The sequence below is a fragment of the Bos grunniens genome, chromosome 19, assembly GCF_055505025.1.
Source record: "Bos grunniens cultivar Pamir isolate PY7600 chromosome 19, Bosgru_T2T1.0, whole genome shotgun sequence".
Lineage (NCBI taxonomy): Eukaryota > Metazoa > Chordata > Mammalia > Artiodactyla > Bovidae > Bos > Bos grunniens.
The window spans coordinates 40160057-40185541 of NC_141183.1; the positions used below are offsets into that span (position 1 = coordinate 40160057).

Here is a 25485-nt window from a genome sequence, read left to right on the forward strand (position 1 = left end):
TCTCCAGGAAGGAGCTGAGCCAGCCAGCATTGAACACTGCATCTCTGAATTAACCCAGTGCAGACAGCCGGAGCTCTGGAGTGACTGGGCAAGGGGCAGCAGGCTAGACGGGGAGGGTCTGCTGGGCCAGCTTTGACTCTGACTCTCTCCTCTGAGCATGAGGAAAGTTTGAAGCGAAACAATTAGGGTGGTCGAACCCCACAGCCCCTAAGATTCCGAGTGAAAGGTGCCTGGCCTGGAGCAGAATTAGAGTGAACAGCATCTCTGCTCGGTGGGGAGGCAGCCAGGGGAGGAGGGGGGGAGGGAGGGGGAGGGAGGGGAGGGTCTGGACCCCCGCCACTTGATTCACATGCACAAGTCAAGCATGTCGCAGGCCTGGAAAGCAACGGCTAGCAGAACGGACTCAACAGTGTTGTCATTATGGACTGGAGTGGAGGTGGGGCTCCCATACCATCGCCCCAGCCACCTGACGACACTGCTCACACACCTCCTCCCCTTTCTCAAGGGCTGGAGCCGGGGGCTGTACACTGGGTTGGCTTGACCCTGAGTCCCCCAAGAGTATGCTCAGACAAGCCCCCTTGCCCCTGCACCCTCTGAGTTTCTCTGATCTTGGGGGGCCTCAGTTCTCAGAGCATCCAGGGATGGCTTCCTCAGCTCCACAACCACCAAACAGGGGCTCTACTGGGACACCCCCAGCCTTCAGCCTGACTACCGTTTGTGGGGTGGGAAGGGGCTCCCCGACTCTCCTCACTTAGCCTTCCCACACTGCTCCAAGTCAGCTAACCTGGAAATGAGCATCAGCACCAAGCACAGGTCTGCAAGGAAAGTCCAAGTGGCAGGCCAAGTGCAGGCGACCAACGTGGGGAGTGAGGGTCCCCCAGTTCCTACCAGCTGGCCTGGGGGGGGGTCCCACTGGAGGGCTGGCAGAGGGGGCAGGCGCAAGGGCAGGGACGTGGTGGGTAAGGGGGCAGCCGGGGGCTGGGCTGAGGGTGTACCAGGCGTGTTCTAGGCTATGGACTGGGTTTCCCGTTACAGGCGTGGCGGTCAAGCTCAGGAACTGGATTCTTTGGTAGAATTTTGTATAAGGAGAGTGTCGCATATTCCTGAATACCCCTGTGAAAGTGGAAGTGAAAGTCGCTCAGTCATGTCTGACTCTTTGCGACCCCATGGACTAAACAGTCCATGGAATTCTCTTGGCCAGAACACTGGAGTTGGTAGCCTTTCCCTTCTCCAGGAGATCTTCCCAACTCAGGTACTGAACTCAGGTCTCTCACATTGCGGGTGGATTCTTTACCAGCTGAGCCACAAGGGAAAGCCCAAGAATACTGGTGTGGGTAGCCTATCCCTTTTCCAGCGGATCTTCCTGACCCAGGAATTGAACCGGTGTCTCCGGCATTGCAGGCGGATTCTTTACCAACTGAGCTATGAGGGAAGCCTCACATTCTCTGTATAGGGGCAGGGAAAGTGGAGAAGGAATTGCTCTGTGGCTGGGGGGCGAGATAAATTAGGAGTTTGGGATTAACATATAAATATATTACTATCGGTAAGATAGATAAACAAGGACCTACAGTATAGGACAGGGGACTACAGTCGGTATTACAATAACCGACAATGAAAACTAATCTGAAAAAGAATAGATACATCTATAAAACTGAATCCCTTTGCTGTGTACCTGAAAGTAACACAACTTTGTAAATCGTTTAAAAAATAAAAACAAATAAAAAGAATGGTAGGGAATTGTTCAAGTGCATACAGGGAGGCATAAACAAACAGGAAGATACTTTTGTAACAGTCTGCCTCACAAACGCTGTGTGTATGTGTGTGTACATTTCATAGAGATCCACTGACCTCGAAGCTCTGGCTCTGCTGTCTGCAGGTGAATGTGACCATGAGGAGCCATCAAGCCCCCTGCAGCAGGGCAACAGAAGCAAAGCGTTCCACATCTGCATTAAGGTCTGATGGAACAGAGACCAGCTGACTTTCATCCTGGACAATGGATGGTGTCAAGCTTCTTTTCCTACTTGTTGTACAAACCCCACCCTCATCTCCTAAAATGTTGGGGATTATATATTTAATTGGTCATTCTTAGAGAACAGAAAGGGCTTCCCAAGCGGAGCTAGTGGTAAAGAACTTGCCTGCCAATGAAGGAGACATGAGTCTCGGGTTCAATCCCTGAGTCTGGAAGATCCCTTGGAGGAGGGCATGGCAACCCACTCTAGTGTTCTTGCCTGGGGAATCCCCATGGAGAGAGGAGCCTGGCGGGCTATGGTCGGACATGACTGAAGTGACTTAGCACACGTGTGGAGTATAGAAAAGAGATAGAGATGAAGATTTTTCCACTAGCTCCTATATGGACACAATATATATTTTTAATGAAAAAAAAGAAGAAAGAAGTGAATCTGTGGCATGGGAATGCTTCCCCTCAGATCTGAGAGAGGGGGCCTCAGCCCTTCAGAACCAGTCTTACGTGACCTGGGCCTCACTGGTCCCCCGGCCAGTGCCTCTCCACCAGTCAAGCTCTGCCCCAAGAGGACTGGTGACCAGAGAAGCTGTGGGCACTGTCCTGTCATTTCCAGTAAAGGGGTCTTTGTAACCCTGGACTCAGGTCCCTGAGGGCGGGAACACAGCTGTCTGATATCTCTGACACAGATATTTCTAGATTTCATGCTAAAGTGCTAGCCAGGTCAACTGAGCTCTGGGTCTCTCTCCATGGTGGCCCCAACCCCTCCCCTGACCACAGGTGACTCCTGTCCCCATGAGCTGTCCCACTCCTAGCCCTGCCGAGGAGGGGCCTGCTCTTCTGTTCTGTTTACGTCTTTCCAGACAGTGGGAGAGAGAGAAAGACACTGTCTTGGGTTTATCAGCATGATCCACCCCCGGAGGAACAGGGCTCAGAGAGCCATTCATTCCCAGGAGGGAACCAGATAATCAGACTTCCTACCAGGGAATCTCTAATCTCTTCCCTCTAGGGTGGGAAGCCTCCCCTCACAGGTTCGATGGGGAACCCAGAACCGGCTGCCCTTGGTCCTGTCCCTCTGGCTGGCGCCTCCTTCCACCCTCCCTGATCTGCATCCTGGGTGCAAGTCCTGTAATGCCAACACTGCCATCTGAGCCCCTGCGGTGGGTGGCACGTGGGCCCAGGGGATTGGGGCAGGGCGGGAGGAAGGGGTGGATCAGGGAGACAGGGAGGGATAAAAACCTTTCATCGGATTGGGAGCTGTGAGGTTCCGCGAGCAGATCATTGAGAGCATTGCGTGTAGTTTATCCTCCTCTTCCTCATCATCGTCCACCGAGGCCGCGCGGCTGGCCGCTAGGTGGTGGTAGTTAATAGTGACTGCTCAAAGAGAACAGCAGAGACGCAGAGGCGTGAGGACCCTGGTCCCAGGGCAGGAGGGTCTGGACTCCCTCCTTACAGAGTCTGGGGTCACCTTGAGCCTGCAGGGTGTGGAAGAGGGGACTGGAGAGCTTTTTGATGAGTTACTGGGGAAATGATGGAAGAAAGTGAGGGCTGGGAGGCAGCTACAGAGCTCACTCTTGAAGGATGCCCTCTCTAGGAAGAACAGAAGAGAGAACTGATGGGGGTGGTCAGGGTAGTGAAAGATAGGGGCTCCCCAGCCCTGCACAGCTGAGGCCGGGCATGACTGTTGGCAGATGGATCCCCGTCATTCTTCGGCTCGTGTCATAGACACGCTGAACCACATCTGAACGTCACCCTAAAATCCCCCTCTTCAGATTGAAAATCCAACCTTCCCAGGCCTTTCCGGAGCTGCTCTAGAAGAGCCTGAGTCATGAGTCACCCCACTGGGCTTCTCTTCCTTGAGGTGACCGCAACTGGGAAATGACAAGACTTGAAGAGGGCAAGTGGAAGCTGCAACAGCTGAGCTGAGCAAGAGCCCGAGATTAAGTGCCAGGTCGGCAAACACGGCTGGCCAAAGCTGTGTCTCTTCCTTGGCAGGCACACCTGGGAGGGGAGGGGCCCCACACCTCCTGCCCTCCATGCTGGTCAGGACCTCACGCTGTGGCTGAATGTTTGCAGTCTGCACAGTCTGTCCACTAATACAGAGACCACTGGTCAACAACTTGTTGGCATGAGTTAGTGTGTCTTGGGAGCAGGTGGTCTGGCTGGCAAATACATGCTCTGGGCTGGCACATTCTCTGACCTTACCCCCAGGCTCAGCAAGTCTGGCCGGGAGAAACCCGTGGGCAGTGCCCGGTGCTCATGTGTCGGTGATGGTCACTGTGGTGCTCTGACCAGAAAGGGAGCATTGGTAAATGCTTGTGGATCAGCCACCTGGAGCCCAAAGGGGTTAAGTCCGGGGGGGCAAGACCCACGAGAGCCAAGCCGACTTTCAACTCCCGGCCTCCAGAAGCCCCTTGTAGCTCCAAACCTCACCCTAGATGCCCCCGACTCCCACTATTGCCTCCGCATCAGTAGCAGGTTGGGGGAGAGGCCTGGCTAGAGCAGAGTCAGGGAACAATTTGCACCTACAAACTGCCCACAAGGCAGCGCTGACCCCGCACCCACACTTCCCTATGGGGGTCAGGCAGCAGGCTGAGGCGAAACGGAGAGCTCCCCACCTTCTATTTCTAGTCTCATCACATTTTTTCCCCTGGGGCAGGGCATGAAAAGATGGCCAAGAGAATACCGAACAGTGACTTCTGAGCCAACAGACCTGGGGTTACGAAGTGAGGAGAAGACGGCTAGATAAACAAGAGGCTACTCCTCAGAGGGACGGTTTGTGGGGGGACAGGTCCCGTGTGAGGCTGAGTGACAACCTGCCTGGGTCACCCCAGCCTGGGCAGCGGGCCCTGCCAGCCGCCCCACACCCCGGCCCCAGGTGACACTGCACCCCCCACCACCCGGAGCCCCGCTCTCTTCCTCCTGAGCAAGGTTTGAGACACTCACTGTGCTCATGTCTGTGGCCAGGGTAGATGATCCGGAACACGTAGTCGGTCGCTCGCCCCGTGCTCACATCCTCCGCGTCCATGGACCGCAGGCTGCTGCGCTTCCGTAGCCTGGGGAACACCTTCCCCTGTAGAGGTAGGGTGGGTGGTCAGCCTGCCCTGGGTGGGTGGGGTCTGATGCAGGAGACCCCCAGGCTGCTGCGAACAGCTCCATGTGCAGAAGGATGGGGGACTGGGGTGGGGGGGGGCAGGAGAGAACCCAGTCCCTACCTCCCTTCACCCAGAGGTACCTTCCCCTGCTGGGTCCAGAGTGGGGGCTCCAGCTGCCCTCGAGGCAGAAGGCCGTTCTCCAGGCAGGACAGGAAGGATAGCAGGTGGCCCCCTTGTGGGAAGTGCAGCGGGGGCCTCTGGATGCCGTCCTGGCTCACCAGCACGAGCGTGCCGCCGCTCTCTGGGGGTAAACGTGCACCAGTGAGGCTGGGGAGAGGGCTCGGAGCCAGGGGCCAGTGGGAGGGGGACAGGAGGTCCGTGGGCCACGCGGCCTCTTTCCCCTCACCCCTGCGCCCAGCACAGGGGAGGCTCACTTTGCTGGTGGCAGTGGATGCAGACGATCTGACTGAAGGGCACGACCAGGGCGTAGTCCCAGTAGACGCTGAGGAGAAATCAGATTGGTGTCACTGTGCCCAGAGACCTGTCACCCCGCCGAGACGCCGTGAGACTATCCAGAGGATAGCGTGACTGTGGCTGAGAAACAACCTCGGCCAGCTGTGTCTCCTGGGGCCCCGTGCTATCCTTGTAGCAGAGAGCCTGGCAGTCGCAGCTGCCCAGAACTTGGCTCAGACAAACCTCTCCATGCCCAGGCCTGGCTTGGTCTGAGAGATTCCGGGAACCTCTCCAGGTAGCCTCTCCCTGCAATTCTTGGCGTTGGGTAAGAAGTGAGGTCTGCCCCCTGGAGCAGGCTGGGTCTCTCCATGCCCTCCCCGCCAGGGAGCAAGCCCCAACTCCCTTCCCTGACTCCTGGGAGGGGGTCTCAAAGCCCTCACCTCTTTTCCAGCTCAGAGTCCCCCAGAGTCCCATTCATGAGCTGGTTGGGGGTCCACTTCAGAGTGAGGCTCTCTGCAGACTGGTGCAGGGAGAGGTAGCCAGGGACAGCCTCCATGTCCTCCTTCTACAGAAAGGAGACACACAGAGGACAGAGAGGGTGAGGGCCTGAGCGGCTCCTGGGATGGCCTGTGGAAGAGGAGCTCCAGGTGGGTCCAGGGGAGGCCAGACTGGGCCCATCACAGGATATGGGCCTGGGAACCGGGAGGAAGCAGGGGCGTCATATGCCCCTTGCAGACGTGGGCACCTCCTTTCCCTGCCTGGCTGGGGCCACTGCCTCTGCCCCGTGAGCCTCTTGGCTAGCAGATGTGTCCGGGTCAGTCACACCCAGGCTGGGTGTTCCCCCTGCCTGTTGGCCGCCATTCCTGCCCCCTGAACGCCTGGTCTCAGTGGGCCAGAGCCGATGCCATCGTGGCTCGTGACAGCTCAAGGTTGGGCGTGAGGTGTGTGAAATGAAGCCTCTGAAGGAAGGGCTGGATGTGGCTGGAGGTCTGGGCCCCTCAGGAAGAGGTGGGGGGGGGGCGTTGGGCTCCCCTACCGGCTGCACCAGCACGTTGTTCTTGCCGTAGAGCAGCCGGGCCCTGGAGTTCTGGTGCAGCGACTCCACGTACTCGCGGGCGCAGGCGGCAAGCCTGTCCTCCGATGCACTGCCGCTTGAGTGTCGCTTGCGGATCTGCGCACAAAGTCATGGCTTGGCCCCCGGTCCAGGGAGATCAGCGTGGGGGCCAAGGACCCCGAGAGTCCTTCCTGTCCCCAGTTTGCCCTCGGCCTCGGACCAGCTCTGTGCTCCTGGCATTTATTTAAGAGCCAGTGCGGGGAAGGCTCTCCCGGGCTGGCCACTACCGCCTGTATCTGCCAGGAGCACACAGGCTGACTGCCCTCGCCACAGGCCCAGGGGCCCATCCTGGGTGAGCACGGGGTGGGAAGAGGGACACCTACTCCTAGGGCTGGGCGCTTAGCAGGGGAGTCCTGGCGATGCGGGGGACCCCGGATACGGTGTCTCTGGACCAGCTCATCAGCAGAGGGGTCAGTCCAGTAGTGGTCGGCTGTCTTGAGCTTGGTGTACTCCAAGGCACAGGGCCCCACTGTGGAGACAGGAACCATCAGCTCGGGGGTGGCCCCTTGGCACCTGCCCCGGAGCCACCGCTGTGGGCCAGCACAGGCCTCTCTGATCCCAGGCTTACCTAGAAGAGAGGCCAAGATGGGGCCAAACACAGGGTCTGCCAGTAATGCCTCCTTCTCGTAGTACTTGCTGCCAGGAAAGAAACAGACAGGGTGACCGCAGGGCTCCGGGCCTCCTTCCAGGGCTGTCAAGCTCACCAAGGAGACATGTCCCCACCCAATCCATGTCCAGTAATCAAGCAGCAATGAGTCCACAAGGGCTGAGCTTTGTGGGTGGCCTGGGGTGGTCCCTGCTTTCTGGGTGCTACAGGGAATGGCGCATGCCTAGAGACCATGGTGGGCAGTCAAGGCCTGGGGTGGGAGTGGGGAGCGGGTCTCAGGGAAGGGCAGTCACCTGCAGTTCTCCACCAGGTACTGCACGACCTTGTCCAGCACTTTCTCCATCAGCGCTGTGCGCACCCATATGTGCTTCAGGGCCTGCAGGCTGAGGGCTGGGGCCTTCCCGCTGGCAGAGCCCTGTCTCCGCAGGGTCTCCTGGTTGCTTGCCAAGGGTTTCCTGCAAAGAGAGAGGTGGGCTCCAGGAGTGTGAGGGCTTGGGGGGCAAGCCGCAATGCAGACTGGTGGCTCTGGGAACAGAGTCTGGTGCCACAAGACGAGAACCCAGAGGACTGACTGGGAGGAGGGGTTGGAGATGAAAGGGCCACCCCCCTCATCACCCTTAGTCTGGCCCCTCACCCGAGAGGCCCTTGGAAATGGACCGAGCAGAAGGGAGGGGCGGGGCGGGGCCGGCCCAGGCTCACCTGCCCTCCACTTGCTGCTGCAGCTCCTGCACCTTGTGGCAAATCTCCCCGGCCACCGGGCACGTCTTCCCCACCTTGGTGAACAGGGCTGCCATCTTGTCACTGCGCAGGAAGCCGGCAGCGCGGCGCCTCAGCTGATGCAGGAGGCAAGCCTCCACCGCACCTGGGCCACAGAGGGGACGGCAACTAGCCTAGGCAAGACAGCGAGGGGAGAACACCCCTCCCTCATACCTGTGGGGAGCACAGGGGCGAGGACTGCCCCGGGCGAGGACTGGGGGGTGCGGTTCAGGCTTAGGGCGGCCAGGGAGATGCACCCCGACCTCCTCCCAAAGTGCTCCCGCTCGTGCCCCTGCTCCTCCCTGCCCAGGGTGGACCCCTGGGGGCTTTGACGTGCCATTCCATCCCCGTCCCCTCCCACCACCTGGCCTGGTATGTCATGCCTCCTGTATGTGGCATCGTCCTGAGGCTCTGAGGACAAAGCTGCCAGGGCGGGTGGTATGGGTGACTCCACCCCTGCCCACGAGGGCAAGCGCGGACAGCACCCCCAGGACAGGGGATGAGGGGAACACACAGCCCGGCAGCCCTCCTGGAGAGCACTGATGATGCGGTTGCTAAGGAACGAGGCTCTGGAGAAGGAGCTGAAATATTGATGAAGCCACTGCAGAGATCAGACCTGACAGCGGCCCTGAATTATTGATGAGCCCTGCGGGAGTGAGAGATTTCTCCTTCCCATGCAGGGAGGGCTTCCCTTCATTCATTCATATTTTTAGGGGCTAGGCCTACTCTCCGTCTGGACGCTGCTTACAGCAGACAAGCTCCACAGGAAGCAAAGAAGGGCGTGGTGGGGGAGGGTGGGGAGCTGCCCTGGGCACAGACAGATGCTAAAAAGAAATTAGTGTGGAAGTACGGGGGAGGAAGGGGCTTGGCCATGACTGAGGCCAAGCTGATTGTTTTACAGCTGAGGAAGGAAAGGCCCTGAAAGGGGAAGAAGGCTGATTCGCATCACAAAGTGGCAGAGATGGGAGGAGGAGCCAGGGCCCCAAACATGGGCTGAGCCCCTTTCACCTCCTCCAGGTGCGTTGGGGGTGGGGGCTCAAGGTGGGAGGAGGTCTCTTGCCTCATGTGTTCTCTTTTCACAGGGACTGGGCTGGAGGTGGGCTTCCCAGGTAGCACTAGTGGTAAAGAATCTGCCTGCCAATGCAGGACACACAGTTCAGTTCAGTTCAGTTCAGTCGCTCAGTCGTGTCCGACTCTTTGCGACCCCATGAATCGCAGCACGCCAGGCCTCCCTGTCCATCACCAACTCCTGGAGTTCACTCAGACTCACGTCCATCGAGTCAGTGATGCCATCCAGCCATCTCATCCTCTGTCGTCCCCTTCTCCTCCTGCCCCCAATCCCTCCCAGCATCAGGGTCTTTTCCAATGAGTGAACTCTTCGCATGAGGTGGTCAAAGTACTGGAGTTTCAGCTTTATCACCATTCCTTCCAAAGAAATCCCAGGGCTGATCTTCAGAATGGACTGGTTGGATCTCCTTGCAGTCCAAGGGACTCTCAACACACAGGTGGGTTCAATCCCCTATTCGGGAAGATCTCACATGCCTCGGAGCAGCTAAGCCCGTGAGCCACAACGACTGAGCCTGTGTTCTAGAGCCTGGGAGCTGCAGCTACTGAAGCCAGCAGGTCCTAAGCCCGTGCTCCGAAACAAGAGGAGCCACACACCACAACGAGAGAGTAGCCCCTATTCGCCGCAACCAGAGAGAAGCTCGTGTGGCAACAACAACCCAGCACAGCCAAAAACAAAAACAAAACTATATTTAAAAAAAAAACAAACAATCTGCATCTTAAAAAAAAAAAGAGAGAAACCGGCACTTGGGAAATAACCACTGAAAGCAGCAGCTGTCACCTAATTTCTGCCTTTACTGTTACGGTCACTGCTGTCCTGTAAGTTTTGGCTGTCTCTCGCACTGAGGTTGAGACGTTTAGAGAGTCCCTAGGGCCAAACTGGAGGCTGGCCAGCTCAATGAGAGTGGTCCCGGGGTGGGGAGGGAGGTTACCGTCCCTGCCCTCTCCTGGGAGTTCAGGCCTGGGAGACGCAGCCTTTCCCTCCTGCCACATTCATACATGTGTGAGCATGTGTGTACGCAGACAGGTGTATCTACAGGGGTCATGTGTATATGAGGCATGTGGGGGAATCTTCGCTTCTGAGTCACATGCCCCGCTCTGTGGTAGGTCCCTGGAGGTCCTATGTAGCCCTGGGGCAGGGAGCACAGATGAGTGGCCTTTTAGTCCTAGGCTCTTGGTCCTGCTGCAGCTACACGCCCACACCTGGAGGAAAGTGGCGGCTGTTTCCCGGGCTGGCAGTGCCCGTTCAGAGAGGGAGAAAAACAGAGAGGAACAGGAACCAGAGTGGCAGCAGGCGGCACCAGTCCTGCAGGGGACCGAGCTCCTCAGTGATGTGACTAATTACTGGGGTAATGAGTCATTAGCCTTCCTACCTTCCCCAGGCGACCATTGCGTGGCACGCACGAAGCCAGGCTGGGGAGCTGGGGATCCAAGCAGCGGCCTAGCCTCACCCAGCCTGCCAGGCAGCCTCTGGGCACGAGGCTGCGAGTTCTCTGGGAGTGGGCGGAGGCATGCCTCCATAATCACCATGAGTAGGGAATGCTGAGAACAGCACACCAGGTGCCCCCACTCACCCTGTGGCCCTGAAGTGCCTCCTGTGAAACCCGGGCAAGGTGCCAGGCAACATCTGCAGCAGGAGAAACCTCTCTCGCCTCTCTACCTTCCAAGCAAAGTAATCAACCCTCTGCCAAAGTAACACCCTCTGCCAGGTGTTCCTAGTCTGAGTCCCCAGGCTCCTTAGTCAGGACTTGTTAGACCACACTATGCCTCCCCCGTTCCCAAAGGAGTGAACCTCGCAGAGGAGAAGTGCGTGTGATGAAAGATGTTATCGTGTGCAGTGTGTAGGCAAAATGAGATCATAACACTTGTAATAATTGAGAATTACTCTCCTGAGAGGGTCTGTGGATGGGCTTCTGGACTTTCCAGGGAGCTCCTAACTTTGCACATAGAATCATTGGCCTGCTCCCACATGCATAGGTGGGTGGTTCTTTTCTGAATAAGGAATCCTTGACTTTTGGTTTCTAAAAGGGGTCTCTGACCCCAGAAAATTTTAAAACCCAGCTCTAAGACTTCTGGGTTGAGCAGAATCACAGACATGTCCACTGATTGACACTCGCAGAGATGCAAGCACAAAGACCCGCCTGGTCCCTCTCCGTGTACAGTGAACCCACACTCAGAGCTGCAGCTGCAGAGCCACCAGCAATAATGTCCACCTCTCCAGCTGCCACACTCCCCAGGAGGGCCTCTCATGGACCATTAAGCTCCCCTTCCCAGGGGAAAGGCCACATAGAAGCCTCTGGAGGAGAGGGCCCTGGCAAGGAGACACCCATCACAGCCAAATCACCAAGTCAGCCGAAACCATCCCCCTTCTGACAGAGCTGTCCTGGCCCTGGTACCCCAGCAGTGACATGAAGGCTTCAGATACCAGGGTTCCTAGTACTACCCACAGCCACTCCGGATGCTCCCAAAAATGGGAAACACCATCCTGATAGTCGTTCGGCTCATTTCACGTAAGAAAAACACAGACTGATTAAGAACAAATCTACACTGTTACTGTTTTTGATGACTGGTTGGGATGGAAGCATTTGGGTGAGTGAATTGAAGCAGAGAAACAGACATGACTCAACAAGCTGGATCTTCTCACTGCCTGCCTATGGTGGCCTTTGGAGCTGCGGTACCAGAGGGGCCCAGGGTACCCTCTCTACTCCGTCATCCTGCTCCACTGACAGCAAGGCTCAGGGAACTGCTGTCAGTGAGCCAGGATGAGAGCAGAGAGGGCACCCTGAAGCAACTTTGCACGCACACAGGCATGCACACAGGCACGACACATTCGTACGGTGTAATTACAATGCCACTCTGAAAAGAGTGAGGATGCGCTCTAGGAGCTCAGAACAGAAAAGTCTTTAAGAGACCTCTGGATGACAAAAAGGGTGGGGTAAACAAAAAACAGTTTTTTTAAGATTAGGATAAAAAAAACTCTGGAAGGAGGCACAAGAAGCAATATAGTCTTGATTTCTGGGCCAGGTTACTGATTCAAAATAATAATCATAATTGCATCATGAAAGGATGCCAAAGATTCTCTCCATTCGGGATGTGAATTGTCACACAACTCAGAAAGGCTCGGGATCTGTCCATGGGCACCCCACCCTTCACCAGCACTCAGCAAGTAGGGTCTGCAGGTTGGTTTGCTTCCCCACTCTTACAGGAGCACCCGAGCTCTGCTTAGGGCAGCCACTGGTGATCTGAGCTGCGCAGGGACCGAGAAACAATTCCGTGGGCTGAGAGAAGCTCTGGTGTCTCAGGAGCCCACAAGAATGGATTAAAGCGAGTGGGGCTTCTCTGCTGGTCCAGGGGTTAAGACTCCGCACTTGCACTGCAGTGGGTGTGGGTTCAGTTCCTGGTTGGGAACTAAGATCCCACGTGCCACGAAGCACAGCCAAAAAAAAAAAAAAAAGAATGGACTAAAGCCATGGCTGCCCAGGAAATGCAGCAGTAGGGACTGAGAAGGGTCCTCAATCAGCCCCGGGTCCTCAGCAGCAGCCCCGGCTCTCATACGCACGTCCACAACTAAGCTGCGTTCAGCAGCCAAGGGGCCTGGACAAGCCCAGAAGAGTTATAGGGGGCCCACTGAACGGCCTTCCAAAGATGACGCTAGTTGGCTGAGGTGGAGGACTCGGCGTCCAGAGTCAGCACAGCCTGACGTGAAGGCTGGGCCGGAGGCTCCGAGGCGGGAGGGGTGGCTAACGGGACGAGCAGGTGTCTTCAGTGTCCCAGCCCCCACCTCCGCCGGCTGCCATCTGTGCATCTGGCTAGTTCAGCCTCTGAGCGAGGAGAGTTAAACAGGTGGCTGGTCTGGGGCCTGGAGTTCTGGGGGACTTGACTCAGAGCAGAATTTTTAAAAGTCTTGGAGGGCAGAACCAAGATTTCCAGGAGAGGAGCAACCCCCCTGGAGATAGAAGCCGGGGTAGGATGGGCGGCCTCCTTTCACGCGGTGGATAAAGTGGGCGGAGCAAAGAGGTGAGGCCGGTATCGCAAGCCTCTCCCCTCCCCACTTCCCTGGCTGGCTATTTCCACCCAGGGATTTATAACAGCTGCCTCCACGAGGAATGAGCATTTCTATGGTAACGGGGGGTACATTTTCCCTCCGCCTGCACTGGTGATGCTGGCTGTTTGCTTCAGCTTTGTGTGTTGGGGGGGGGGGTGGGTGGGGGGTGGCATTCAGCTTTGTTCAAAGCCCTAAAACAAGAAACAACTCTCCCATCCAGACTTTCACTGGGAGGAGACAGCCCTTCCCTGAGATTCCGGAATTACACAGGTGAAGGAAATGAGGTTCATCCCGCACATACCCATCTTCCTTGTCCCGCTGGGGATGCATGGCAAAGTCCATGTGCAGAGCTCACACTGGCTGCCCAGGGAGCCAGGCCAGTGCCAGCCACACCCAGCTAGGCAAGGGACCCACTGTCTCAAGGACATCAATCCAGCAAATGTCCCTTCTCTTCGCTGTATCTTTCACTTTTCCCTATTAGATACTTTCCATTTGTATATAAGGGCTTGCCAGGTGGTGAAGTGGTAAAGAATCCACCTGCAATGCAGGAGATGCAGGAAGCCAGGGTTTGATCCTTGGGTCAGGAAGATTCCCTGGAGTAGGAAATGGCAACCCACTCCAGTATTCGAGCCTGAAAAATTCCATGGACAGAGGAGCCTGCCGGGCTACAGTCCATGGGGTTGCAAAGAGTCGGACACCACTGAGTGACTAACACTTCCCAGTATTCTTGCCTGCAAAGTTCCATGGGCAGGGGAGCCTGGCAGGCAGTGCATGGAGGTCACAAAGAGTCAGATGCGACTGAACACGAATGCATATTTGTAAATAAATATTCTCTATTTTCTTCAATTAAAAAAAATAAACCACCACCTCCCTTGGCCCTGTATCCCCACTTAGGTATTAAACCATTAAGCTGCTCCCCTTTATGTAACCTCTCTCAAGAACGTGGTGTATGTGCCACACAGCTGGATGGTGTGGTGACTGTTGTGACAGGTCATTTGGGGCTGTCTCCCTGAGGAAGGGTTTGGTCTTGATCTCCAGGGAGAGACTCCGGGTGCCCTTCCTTGGGGCGGTCTCTGTAGGCAGCCCGAGAAGGCGGGACAGGGTGGGGAGGGTGGACATGTGCCACGGTCCCCACCCCCCTCCAGATAGGCGCGCCTCTGGCTCTGTCAAGGTCAAGGATTTCCCACGGGCACTGATGGATGGGGAGACAGCACCGAGAGCTTTTCTTTTGGGACAGGGGAGCTGCAAACGCTCTTGTTTTTCTTACAAAACCAGCCTTCAGAGCCCGCCGCAGCGGTTGTGGTCAGCGCTGAGGTTTCAGGCCTCTGGCTTTCCCTATAGAAGCTCCCTCATGGTGGTGCAGGGGGGTCCAGTGTCTTGGGTTTCTACCCTTTTTCCTCTTTTTGGAATTTCACCATGACAGGCCACTGCCCAACTGACCATCCTACCACTGGGCAGCCAGATGATGGCTGGTCTAGTGTGGGCTGTTGAAGACAAGAGAGGGTAAGGTTTGTGCCCTTCTTGTGTTTGCTCTCTAGAACTACCCAGGTCCCCCAGCCCAGACCCTATCTCTGGTTTAAAAGACCAAGGATGGGAAGGGGAGGAAGCAGCCTCAGCCAATAATAGGTCCTTCCTGGTTCTAGCTGGGGGTCCAGGATCAGGGAGGACCCTTCAGAAACATCTGGTCCCTTCCCTTGTTCTTCCCACCTCCCCTGGGTACCGAGTCTAGACCATGAAGCCCCCACAGCTCACAGATGTGTGTACACAGCCTTGGGGACAGAGCCTGGGTCAGTTTGGGAATAGGACTATCTCTGTGTGTTGAGTGAACACAATGTCATCAGTCTACAAGGCAAATTCAGTTATGAAAACTCAGTGACTAGCATGTAGTGCTGTGAAGTGAGTCGCTCAGTTGTGTCCGACTCTGCAACCCCATGGCCCATACAGTCCATGGAATTCTCCAGGCCAGAATACTGGCATGGGTAGCCGTTCCCTTCTCCAGGGATCTTCCCAACCCAGGGAGCAAACCCAGGTCTCCCACATTGCAGGCGGATTCTTTACCAGCTGAGCCACAAGGGAGCAGGACTTTAGACCCCTCCCTCCTGTATCCAACATCCAGGTCCAACACCCAGAGGGTGGGACAGATTTGCATACTTATTTGTCTCTTCTGTAGGCTTATATGCCCAGAATCCTATTTAAGGATGCCTTCAATACAGATGTGTTGAAATAAAAATATTTCCTGTAACTGCTAAGTCGCTTCAGTCGTGTCCGACTCTGTGCGACCCCACAGACGGCAGCCCACCAGGCTCCCCCGTCCCTGGGATTCTCCAGGCAAGAACATTGGAGTGGGTTGCCATTTCCTTCTCCAATGCATGAAAGTGAAAAGTGAAAGTGAAGTCACTCAGTTGTGTCTGACCCTCAGGGATCCCATGGACTGCAGCCTACCAGGCTCCTCCATCCATGGGGTTTTCCAGGCAAGAGTACTGGAGTGGGGTGCCATTGCCTTCAATAATAAGTTACATATACTTGCTATTTCTATCTCTTCTTCCATCCATCCTCTCCTCTGCTTCCTTTTTTTTTTTTAAAAAAAAACAAAACATTTCATTATGGAAAATTCCAAACATATACAAAAGAGGATGATAAAATGAACCCCCATGTACCCATCACACACCATAAACAAGGCTTGACCAATCTTATTTTAGTTATACCGCCTCCAACCACTTCCCCCTTATTCCTAGGTTATTTGGAAACCAATTTTAGACATCCTGTATTTTTTCCCATAAATATTTTAGTATGTATCTCTAAAAGATGACTTTTAAAAACATCTGCCTAATACCTGTACTGCACCTACAGAATTAATAATAATTTCTTAATATCTTCAAATTCCTAGATTGGGTTCCCAGAGTTCAAATTCCTGATTGTCCAGATGCTCCAAGTTCCCAGGAACATGGATTCCCAGAGGGAATCCAGGAGAAGGTTCTAGGAGGCTTTATGGGGAAGGTTATAAGATCACTTTCAAGAACAAAGCAGAAGGTCGCTGGTGGTGATGACACTTACTGAGCACTTACTGCATACTCCATGCTGTGTGCTTTGCCCCCCGCACTCCTTTAACCCCTCATAACAACCTTATGGTGTAGGTTCAGAGTTGCTGAGTAAGTGGCCATGGTGGCATACTTGGTGACATGGTCAGTCTGTGAAGCCAGGTCAGGTCTGTCGGACTCCAGTGTCTCGGTCAGCTGCAGACCGCTGCCACCTGCCCTCAGCCACGCCCCAAGGCAAGGGGAGCAGAGCCAGAGCCCCAGAGGGCCTTCCTGCCTACCCGATCACTTCCGGGTGCAAAGTGGGGAGCCACATATGCTGAGAATGAGCTGTTTGTTCAGTGCGAGCAGGAAGCAGAGAGAAGGGATCCCTTTCACTGAAGGGAGGGAGACTGAAAACTGCCTGGCGTCTGACTCTCAGAACCTGCGGCAGCATCCCAGGTGGGATGCATCTTCCCATCACACCTGCTTCTCTCAGCTCATTAGTATATCCCCGCCTTTCCCTAGAGGAGCTAGCTGCTGCTGCGGACCTTCCCCGGCTAATGAAAGCCGCTTAGCAACAGGGAGCTGGTTAATAAAGCCCTGGTGCGGTTCCCAGCTCGAGACTCCACCCCCATCTCCCATTACAGCTCATCCTCAGCCTGAAGCAACCTCAGGTGGACCGGGCGGGTGGAGGGCAGGGAGCCTGGGGACTGATGGCAGGGCTGGCTCCCTCTGGCCTGGGCCCACCCCCAATGCCAGAGGATATCTACACATCTAAGAACCTGCTTGGCCAGGCCTGGAACCTCTCTGTGGGTCTCCTAAGACCCTTCTACCCACTGGTGGTTAAAAATCCAACCTCAGCGCCCAATGGGGATGGAGCAAACAGAGACACTGGGGAGGCAGACACTCCCAGACCTGAGCTGGGAATTGAGGGGAGGCCCAGTGCTCCTCGGTGGAGCCCTAAATTACCCCAGACCCCTCCATGGGAAGAGAGTGAGCAGGCATATTACAAATGCAGAGTTCAGACAATCCGCTGTTTGACCCTGAGCTTGAGTTGCTCACAAGGCACCTTGCCCTCTGGAGGAGGGGGTGGCGGGAGATACTGGCCTACACGTGGGGGTTCAAGATGCGGAGTGAAAACAGAAAGCATTCATTTCACTCAGCAGTAAGTGTCCACAATCAAAAAGTGTCAAAGGCCATATTAGGAAAATGCAAACTTGACATGACTTTTCAAGATAAAGGGGAGAGGGGCTTCCCTGGTGGTCCAGTGGCTAAGACTCCACATTCCCAATGCAGGGGTCTTGGGTTCGATCCCTGGTCAGGGAGCTAGAGCCCATATGCCACAGCTAAAGATCCAGCATGCCACAACAAAGACTCAGTGCAGCCAAACAAATAAAAAAACAAATACATAAACTAAAACAAAAAGATGAAAAGGGGATATCAGAGAACCATCTCCCACGGTGGGGTTTGGGTCTGTTCTCTGGGAGGGGGGGTGCAGTCACCAGGTCTGGGGGGCTGGGAGGGGGCATCTCAGGGTAGCGCTGTAGCCACGCTCCTTGGTAGGAGAGCAGCACACAGAGATCCCGTCCCTGCCGGCTGGGTGTGCCAGCAGGGCCTGCTCACAAGGCTTCCACCTGCAGGGGCCTGACCAGCTTCTAGACAGACAGGTTTAGAAACAAGCACAGCAAACACACAACAAAGCTTCTTCCTTGCCAGGCCCGGAGTCTCCCTCTTCCCCTTGAGGAACAGGAACTTTCCTGGGTTTACCCGGGGCTAGGTGTTGACCCAGGGATTTTTCAGTTCCATTTTTAAGGCTCTCCAGAAGGTGATGTTTCTGGTCCAAATGTCTATATTCTAAGGAAGCTTAGGGAAGCTCTTCTAGCTCAGGCTCTGCCCTCTTCAGTCAGACACCCCCTAGCCATCCTCTGCCATGAACAGAGGGGCCAGGGCAGGGGGGCCCAGGATCCCAGGCCTCTACAAAGCTCAAGGGAAAGGGGTCACTCACTGCATAGCTAATCCAGTCTCCACAGCCTTCACTCCGCTCCCTTTCTCTGCACTCCCATTTCCCCTCAGAATAAAGCTGACTTCTGGATATGGCTAGGACCACTGTAAGACCCAGGGCAGGGGACTTCCCTGGTTAAGGCTCTGTGCTGCCAATGCAGAGGGCATGGGTTCCATCCCTGGTTGGGGAACTAGGGTCTCACATGCCATGCAGAATGGTCAAAAGAATTTTAAAACCAGACCCAGGGGAAGAATGGATCCACTTCCAACTAAAAATGCACTTCTGAACGTTTTCCCAGTGGGTGAAGGAGCCTGGCATATCAGACTCTCCAAAAAGCCAAAAGACTGGAGTTTTCCATCAGTACATGCCTATTCTTCCTGCCTGCCCCCCCAACACCCCCAGGAATCCCTGGTTATGATTCCACCATGTGATGCAGGCAGGAGAAAGGGCTGATAATCACTGCTTTAAACCAACCTTATTTTGAGCCCAAGCTGGGATCCACCTCACCACTGAACACCACCATTAGTACAGTGTCAGGATTCCTCTTCTCGTGGGTCTCAGATGCCCGGCTCAACTTAGCTTTATTCTGCTGGCAGCCCCTCCTGCTGGCGTTCCCTTTAGTGACTGTGCACTGAGCCCAAGGCAGAGGCAGCAAACTGGCAGAGGCTTGCAGATGCCTCTTGTTGAGCCCACACAAATTTTTTTTTAATGGGAGTTAGTTATCAGCATTTAAAAACTGGGACATTTCATACAGAAACCCAGACTGCTGGCTTCTCTTAAAATAAAACAAAGGCCACGGCAAGCCCAGGACCAGCATTCCTGCAGAAGCTGAGTGGTGGCTGTCCCCTTCAAACCTGGCCAGGGCTGTACCCACTCCTGCCCACTGCCTGCTGTTCTACATCCGGATTTTCTCATCTGACCCTGTGGGCATTTCAGTTTGCGCTTTGACCTAAGGTACCTCCTGAAATCCAGCCAAACTTGGGTCAGTTTCATAGGCTCTTGATCTATTTCAGTGACCGAAACTGACTGAAAGTGCAAGAATCATTGCTTTTGAAGGTGGTATCGCTGCCTGCTGGAAAGAGCCATGCGCTTCAAGGCAAGAGGCTGAAGTGAGAGCCTTGCCGTTTCCCCGGGACCCCTGGACTGATCAGAGGAGAGCAGGCAGTTTCTTCTCACCCTAATGGTGGGATGCCCACAGCTTCCCGCCTGCCTCTCTTCCCCCGTTCCCCCACCGCCACCCACCTTCGGCATCCATGCACAAGCTGTTTTTGCTATTTCATTGTTCTGCGTTTGCTGTGTGTGCTCCGGACGAAACTGAGCACCATTGCCATGGTGCCACTGGGCCACCAGCAGAGCCCTTTTGGTGACAATGACAGACAGTGGCTGATGTCAGGGGGACTCAGCATAGGTAGAAGGGAGTAGGGTTCTAATACTCTTTAAAGTCACTTATTGCGAGACCAGCATGGTTTTTCCCCAGTAGGGCTTCTGCCAGAGAAAAGGTGGGATCGGATTGGTCCTGTGGACCTGAGAAGAGCTGCTGCTGCTGCTGCTGCTGAGTCATTTTAGTTGTGTCTGACTCTGTGCGACCCCACAGACGGCAGCCCACCAGGCTCCCCCGTCCCTGTGACTCTCCAGGCAAGAACACTGGAGTGGATTGCCATTTCCTTCTCCAATGAAAGTGAAAAGTGAAAAGTGAAAGTGAATTCGCTCAGTCGTGTCCAACTCCTAGCAACCCCTTGGATTGCAGCCCACCAGGCTCCTCCGTCCATGGGATTTGCCAGGCAAGAGTACTGGAGCTATATCATCTCAAAGAATCAACTTACCCAAAAGGGAGATGGTAGGACCTCAAATCCTGCAAACCTAGCTTCAGCCTTAATGCCCAGAAGAGGAGGAAAGACGGACGTTTTCCTGAGCTCTTACAAAGGTAGGAATGTTCACATGCATCATCTCAATCCCCAGGAAAATTCCTTGAGGTGGGAATCACCACCCTGTTTTTAGAGGAGCAGACTGAGGGTGACAGAAGTCAAGAAACGTGTCCAATACAACTTGAGAAGAAGAGCATCAGGATTTGCCTGAACCCTCAGCCTGTTACTCGGGCTCTGCTCACAGGCCGCCTCTCCCCAGTCGCTTCCCACATTTCTCTGCTTTTTTTTTTTTTCATAGCTGTTACCACACCTGTTACTGCAGGATATATTTCTGTGCTTTTGTTTTCTGTCTGCCTGCCCACAGAGTGTAATCCCCTGGGGACAGAGAGACAGTTCACCTCGTCACTGCTGTTTCCCTGCCTGGTAAAGGAAGCGTCTGGAACCTGGGGGACCTTCGGTGTCTGCTGCTGGACGGGTGGGAAGGGCGGCTCTGTCAGCCTCACCAGGCTACTGTGAGAAGTGTCCCTCTCTTGATCTGCTCCTTTGATTCCTTCCCCTCAGAAATGCACAACCTCCCTTCCGTGAACAGCAACCACAACCTCAGAGGCCAAGGAAAACAACACAAAGATGGCAAACGACGCAGAGCCACTCAGCCCAGGCACCACGACTACGTGCTCGGGAGCCCGGGAGCCGCAACTACTGAAGCCCACGTGTCCCAGAGCCTGTGCGCCGCAACGAGAAGTCACCGCAATGAGAGGCCCACACACCGCAACTACAGAGGAGCCCGTGCAGCCACAAAGACCCAGCACAGCCAAAAATACATAAATAGATACTTTTGAAAAAGATGGCAAATTCAAAGTCAAATTCCTGGAAATCCAAGAAAACTCAGTTGTGTGCAGAGACAGTCTTGCTCCTACAAAGGCAGAAATGTTCACGCTGAGCAGGAAGCGGTGGTTTATTACAGACTTTCTCTTCTCTGAGCGGGGAAGTCTTGGCTAGACTTCCTCGATCCTCCTGTGGATTTCCATGCAATTGAGTGTCTGGCGAGTTGGGAATGCTGAAGCAATGCAGGTGGGATTGATTAGAAAACAGATACAGCACAGAAAGCATCCAAAGGCAGAGGCCCATCCCCAAAGTTAATGCAAGGATAAACCGGCACCGTGGTTCCCCAGCCCAGCTACTGAGGCCGGCAGTTCTTAAAGTGCAGTCTCTGGACTAGCAGCACTGGCATCTCCTGTGAACTGGTTAGAAATGCAAATTCCTGGGGTCACCTCAAAGATACTAGAATCAGAAACTCCAGGGCTGGGACCCAGGAACCTATTTTAACAAGCCGAACAGGTGACTCTAGGCTTCCCAAGTGGCTCAGCAGTAAAGAATCCGCCTGCCACTGCAGGAGACAAAGGAGACATGAATTCAATCCCTGGGTTGGGAAGATCTCCTGAAGGAGGGCATGGCTGCTGCTGCTGCTGCTGTAAGTCACTTCAGTCATGTCTGACTCTGTGCAACCCCACAGATGGCAGCTCACCAGGCTCTGCCATCCCTGGGATTCTCCAAGCAAGAACACCGGAGTGGGTTGGCATTTCTTTCTCCAATGCATGAAAGTGAAAAGTGAAAGTGAAGTCGCTCAGTCGTGTCTGACTCTTCGTGACCCCATGGACTGCAGCCTACCAGGCTCCTCCGCCCATGGAATTTTCCAGGCAAGAGTACTGAAGTGGGAGGGCATGGCAACCCACTTCAATATTCCTGCCTGGAGAATCCCATGGAGAGAGGAGCCTGGCGGGCTACCATCCATGGGGTCACAAAGAGTGGGACATGACTTAGCCACTATAACACAACAACAACAGCAGGTAACTATGATGCTAAAATTTGAGCACTACTGACTTTAGGGACTAGACATATAAAGCAGATTCTTGGGCCCTGGAGATCCTAATTCAGTAGGTCTGGGATGGGACCCAACAAGATTTCATAAGCTTCTGAGTTGATTCTGACTTACAACCCGATTTAAAAACTACTGACCCTGAGGACTCTTCCTGTGGCCCCAGGGCAGTATCCTCAGTTTTTAAACCCCTCTCTCATTACCCTCCAGTCACTCACTCACCACACAGAGCAAGGATGTGGCTGCTATCTTCATGCACAAACTTCCTGGTGACAGCCTCCTCCATGATTTGCTTCACCTGTAAATAAATGGGCGGCACCATTATTGATTGATTGATTGATCAAAGGCCTGTGAGCAAGTAAATAGCTTGGCTTGCCCGCTTGGTCTGAGTTCAGCCACTTGCAGAGTAGAGGATAGGAATGGGAGGGGTGGGGAAGCAAAGTTTCTTCAATACAGACATTGCCAAATGTCTTGGAAAGTCAACCAGGAAAAGGTAGCCTGCCTGGCTCTTCTGTCCATTGGATTTCCCAGGCTGGAATACTGAAGTGGGTAGCCATTTCCTTCTCCAGGGGATCTTCCCAACCCAGGTCTCCTGCACCACAGGCAGATTCTTTACCAACTGAGCCATCAGGGAAGCCAAAAAAAGTGCTATAAACCCACTAATCCATCAGTTCAGATATTCCAACCCAGGAGGAAGGGCCGTGCTGTGAGAACAGGGATGGGATGCTATTTGCTCATCTGTACTTGGCTGCAGAAGGCTTGTCCTTCAGGGACAAATTGTCTCAGTACAGGCCGCAGGAAGACACCTGACCCTCCTTTTCTCCCTTCTCCGAGGGGAGGGTAGGTCCATCCAGGTCTCAGGGACACTCCCCACATGCTCACAAGCCCAGCCTTCTCTCTGTCTAGGCAAAACCCTATGTTCGGGTTCCTACCTGAATGTAAAAGCTTCAGAATACCTTGTAAGGTAAGCAGTCACAGCTTTCTGTAGAAAACACTTTAAAAACCTTTTAAATTGATGTACAATAAGTATATAGAAAAGGGTATATATTCATTGGAAGGACCATTGCTGGAGCTCCACCTGATTCTAAGAGTTGACTCACTGGAAAAGACCCTGATGCTGGAAAAGGTTGAAGGCAAGAAGAGAAGAGGGCAGCAGAGGGTAAGCTGGTTAGATAGCATCACTGACTCCATGGACAAGAGTGGTGGGAGACAGTGGAGGATGGAGGAGCCTGGCATGCTATAGTCCAGGGGGTTGTACAGAGTCCAACACTACTGAGCGACTGAACGAGAACAAATATATCGTAATTACATAGCTTGAAGAATTTTTATAAACTGAACACACCTGTGAAAGTAGCATCAGCTCAAGAAACAACACGTGACCAGCACCCTAAACTAGCCCTGGACTCTGCCATGACTCCTTCTAGTCACTACTCCTTTCCAAGGTACCCACTACCCTGACTTCTAACATGGTAGAGCACATGTGTGGGATTTTGTGCTTTTTATAGATGGAATTGCTCAGTGTGTAGTTTGTGTGACTGTGAGATTTGTTCATGTTGTATGTGGATGTGCATTTTTCATTCTCCATTGTGTGAACAACCCATAGCTGACTGGGATTTGGGTAGCTTCCAATTTGGGGCTGTTATGGACAGTGCTGCTATGAACACTCTAGATGTGTCTTTGTGTGAACATGGGGCTCATTTCTTTGGATTTATATTTTTAGGCAAGGAATTTCTGATGAGGGTATTTGGCATTATGAGATTTTTGCCAATTTACATTCCCATCAGCAGTATAGAAGGTTCTAGTTGCTCCCAACACTGAAGCCAAGCACTTTTGATGCCCTGGGGGAACCTGTGTGGGTGTGTGTGTGTGTGTTAGTTGCTCAGTCATATTGGACTCTTTGCGACCCCATGGACTGTAGTCCACCAGACTCCTCTGTCCATAGAATTCTCCAGGGAAGAATACTGGAGTGGTTGCCATTTCCTTCTCCAGGGGATCTTCCCCATCCAGGGGTTGAACCTGAGTCTCCTGAATTGCAGGCAGATTTTTTAACCATCTGAGCCATCTGGGAAGCCCCTGGGGGAACCTGCCAAGAGACAAATACTAATACTGAAGATTAGAGGGATGGATTACCTCAATCCCTGTCTTAAATCTTACTGATTTAGTGAGCTCTGGTCAGAGCGAGCCTTGCCATTCTTTGGACAGTGTCCTGTGTCCAGCGTCCTGATGCTGCCCTTGCTCTCCAGGCCCTCACTTCTGTTTGTAAGGTGGTAGAGCTTCTAAAGTCTGGGAAGGATGGAGGAAGGACCAGGAGTCTCCTCCTTACTGCAAAGTGCTCATGGTTAGTGGTTTAGGTAAAGGAGGATCCGATTGATCCTGCACGCTAAACTATTAAAAGCTTCCTAGATTACTTCCCAAGGGGTGTTTACATTAAACAGAGCATCATGTCACAGCTCAAAGACCAGTAGACATCTAAGGCAGGCTGCTGTGGCAGATTTTTGGATTAGGAGGACCTATAGATGCCTTTAATGGCTCACACAGTAAAGAATCTGCCTGCAATGCAGGAGACCCAAGTTTGATCCCTGGGTTGGGAAGATCCCCTAGAGAAGGAAATGGCAACCCACTTCAGTATCCTTGTCCGGAAAATCCCATGGACAAAGGTGCCTGGCAGGTTACAGTCCATGGGGTTGCAAAGAGTCGGGCACGACTGAGTGACTAACACACACACACACATACCTATGCCCTGGGAATTCCCTGGCGGTCCAGTGGTTAGAACATAGTGCTTTCACGCCCGGAGCTTAGGTTCAAACCCTGGTCAGGGAGCTAAGATCCTGCAAGCCATGCAGTGCGGACCAAAAAAAGCAAAAGGACTACAGGTCCTTTGTGAAAAGCCAGCTTAGTCAACAATCGCCCCCACTGTCTCTATATGTAGGATAAGAAAGGATATGTTTCTCTCAAAATCAAGCCCTGAAGGTCAAGGGAACCAAGAGTTCAGAGCGGGTCAACCTCTATCAGGTCATATACAGAGCTGTGGCATATCCTGGACATTTCTCACATTTGTCTAAGAATCATTCTCAGAGTAGTACAGACAGCCCTTCTAAATACTGCCTTCCCTGAAATCTCTGCTATCATCCCTGACTAACCCCGAATTTGGAACGCACCAACAATCCTAGCACATGCACCCATAGTTTGGGTATAGCTACATTTTTACTCTTGTTTACACTGTTCATATGAGTCTCTGTCACTACACTGTTTCCTGAGGATAATCACTGGGATTTAAGATTTCTTTTTTCCTTGGGGAGACAAGACTTAGGGCTTAAATGTTAACGTGATATACGCCTGGACTTAAAAAAACTTTTGGCCACTTCACAACAAAAGCACAATGGAGCTTCTCAAACACAGTTGGAAAGGTGATGGCTTCAGCTGCCTCTTTGCCAACAGGAAGTAAGGAAACACATTTAGGGCACAATAGCCAGGCTATAATTAATGCAGAGCCTTAATTATGAGCCTTCCAGAATTCTATAAGAACCCTGAGCCTTCTCCAGTCCTGAAACCTCTCAGTTCAGTCGCTCAGTTCTGTCTCTTTGCCCCTCCCTCCGCCCCCCGCCATGGACTGCAGCACACCAGGCCTCC

The 25485-nt window shown here is 53.8% G+C and overlaps 1 protein-coding gene and 1 long non-coding RNA gene across 31 annotated transcripts in view; one reads left to right on the top strand and one right to left on the bottom strand.

Annotated features, from left to right (window-relative positions):
- SGSM2 (small G protein signaling modulator 2) overlaps positions 1 to 25485 on the bottom strand; it is a 38220-nt gene that overhangs the window by 10478 nt on the left and 2257 nt on the right. For 21 of the 30 annotated variants that reach the window (XR_015148078.1, XR_015148079.1, XR_015148080.1 and 18 more), the window contains exons 2-12: positions 22078 to 22153; positions 7929 to 8091; positions 7523 to 7684; positions 7191 to 7258; positions 6946 to 7091; positions 6545 to 6679; positions 5949 to 6073; positions 5490 to 5557; positions 5196 to 5356; positions 4907 to 5033; positions 3200 to 3334 (exon numbers count right to left, since the gene is read on the bottom strand). Coding sequence is in view for 22 of the 30 variants with exons in the window: in XM_086359706.1 (XP_086215832.1) it covers positions 3200 to 3334; positions 4907 to 5033; positions 5196 to 5356; positions 5490 to 5557; positions 5949 to 6073; positions 6545 to 6679; positions 6946 to 7091; positions 7191 to 7258; positions 7523 to 7684; positions 7929 to 8091; positions 22078 to 22153 (1366 nt within the window). In the remaining 8 variants the exon portion in view is untranslated. The remainder of the gene's footprint in view (positions 1 to 3199; positions 3335 to 4906; positions 5034 to 5195; positions 5357 to 5489; positions 5558 to 5948; positions 6074 to 6544; positions 6680 to 6945; positions 7092 to 7190; positions 7259 to 7522; positions 7685 to 7928; positions 8092 to 22077; positions 22154 to 25485) is intronic. The other 9 variants (XR_015148085.1, XM_086359708.1, XM_086359707.1 and 6 more) reach the window with 1 other exon arrangement.
- On the top strand, positions 19914 to 21978 carry LOC147352330 (uncharacterized). Its single transcript, XR_015148089.1, has 2 exons — positions 19914 to 20038; positions 20541 to 21978. It is a non-coding gene; the product is annotated as an uncharacterized LOC147352330 (long non-coding RNA).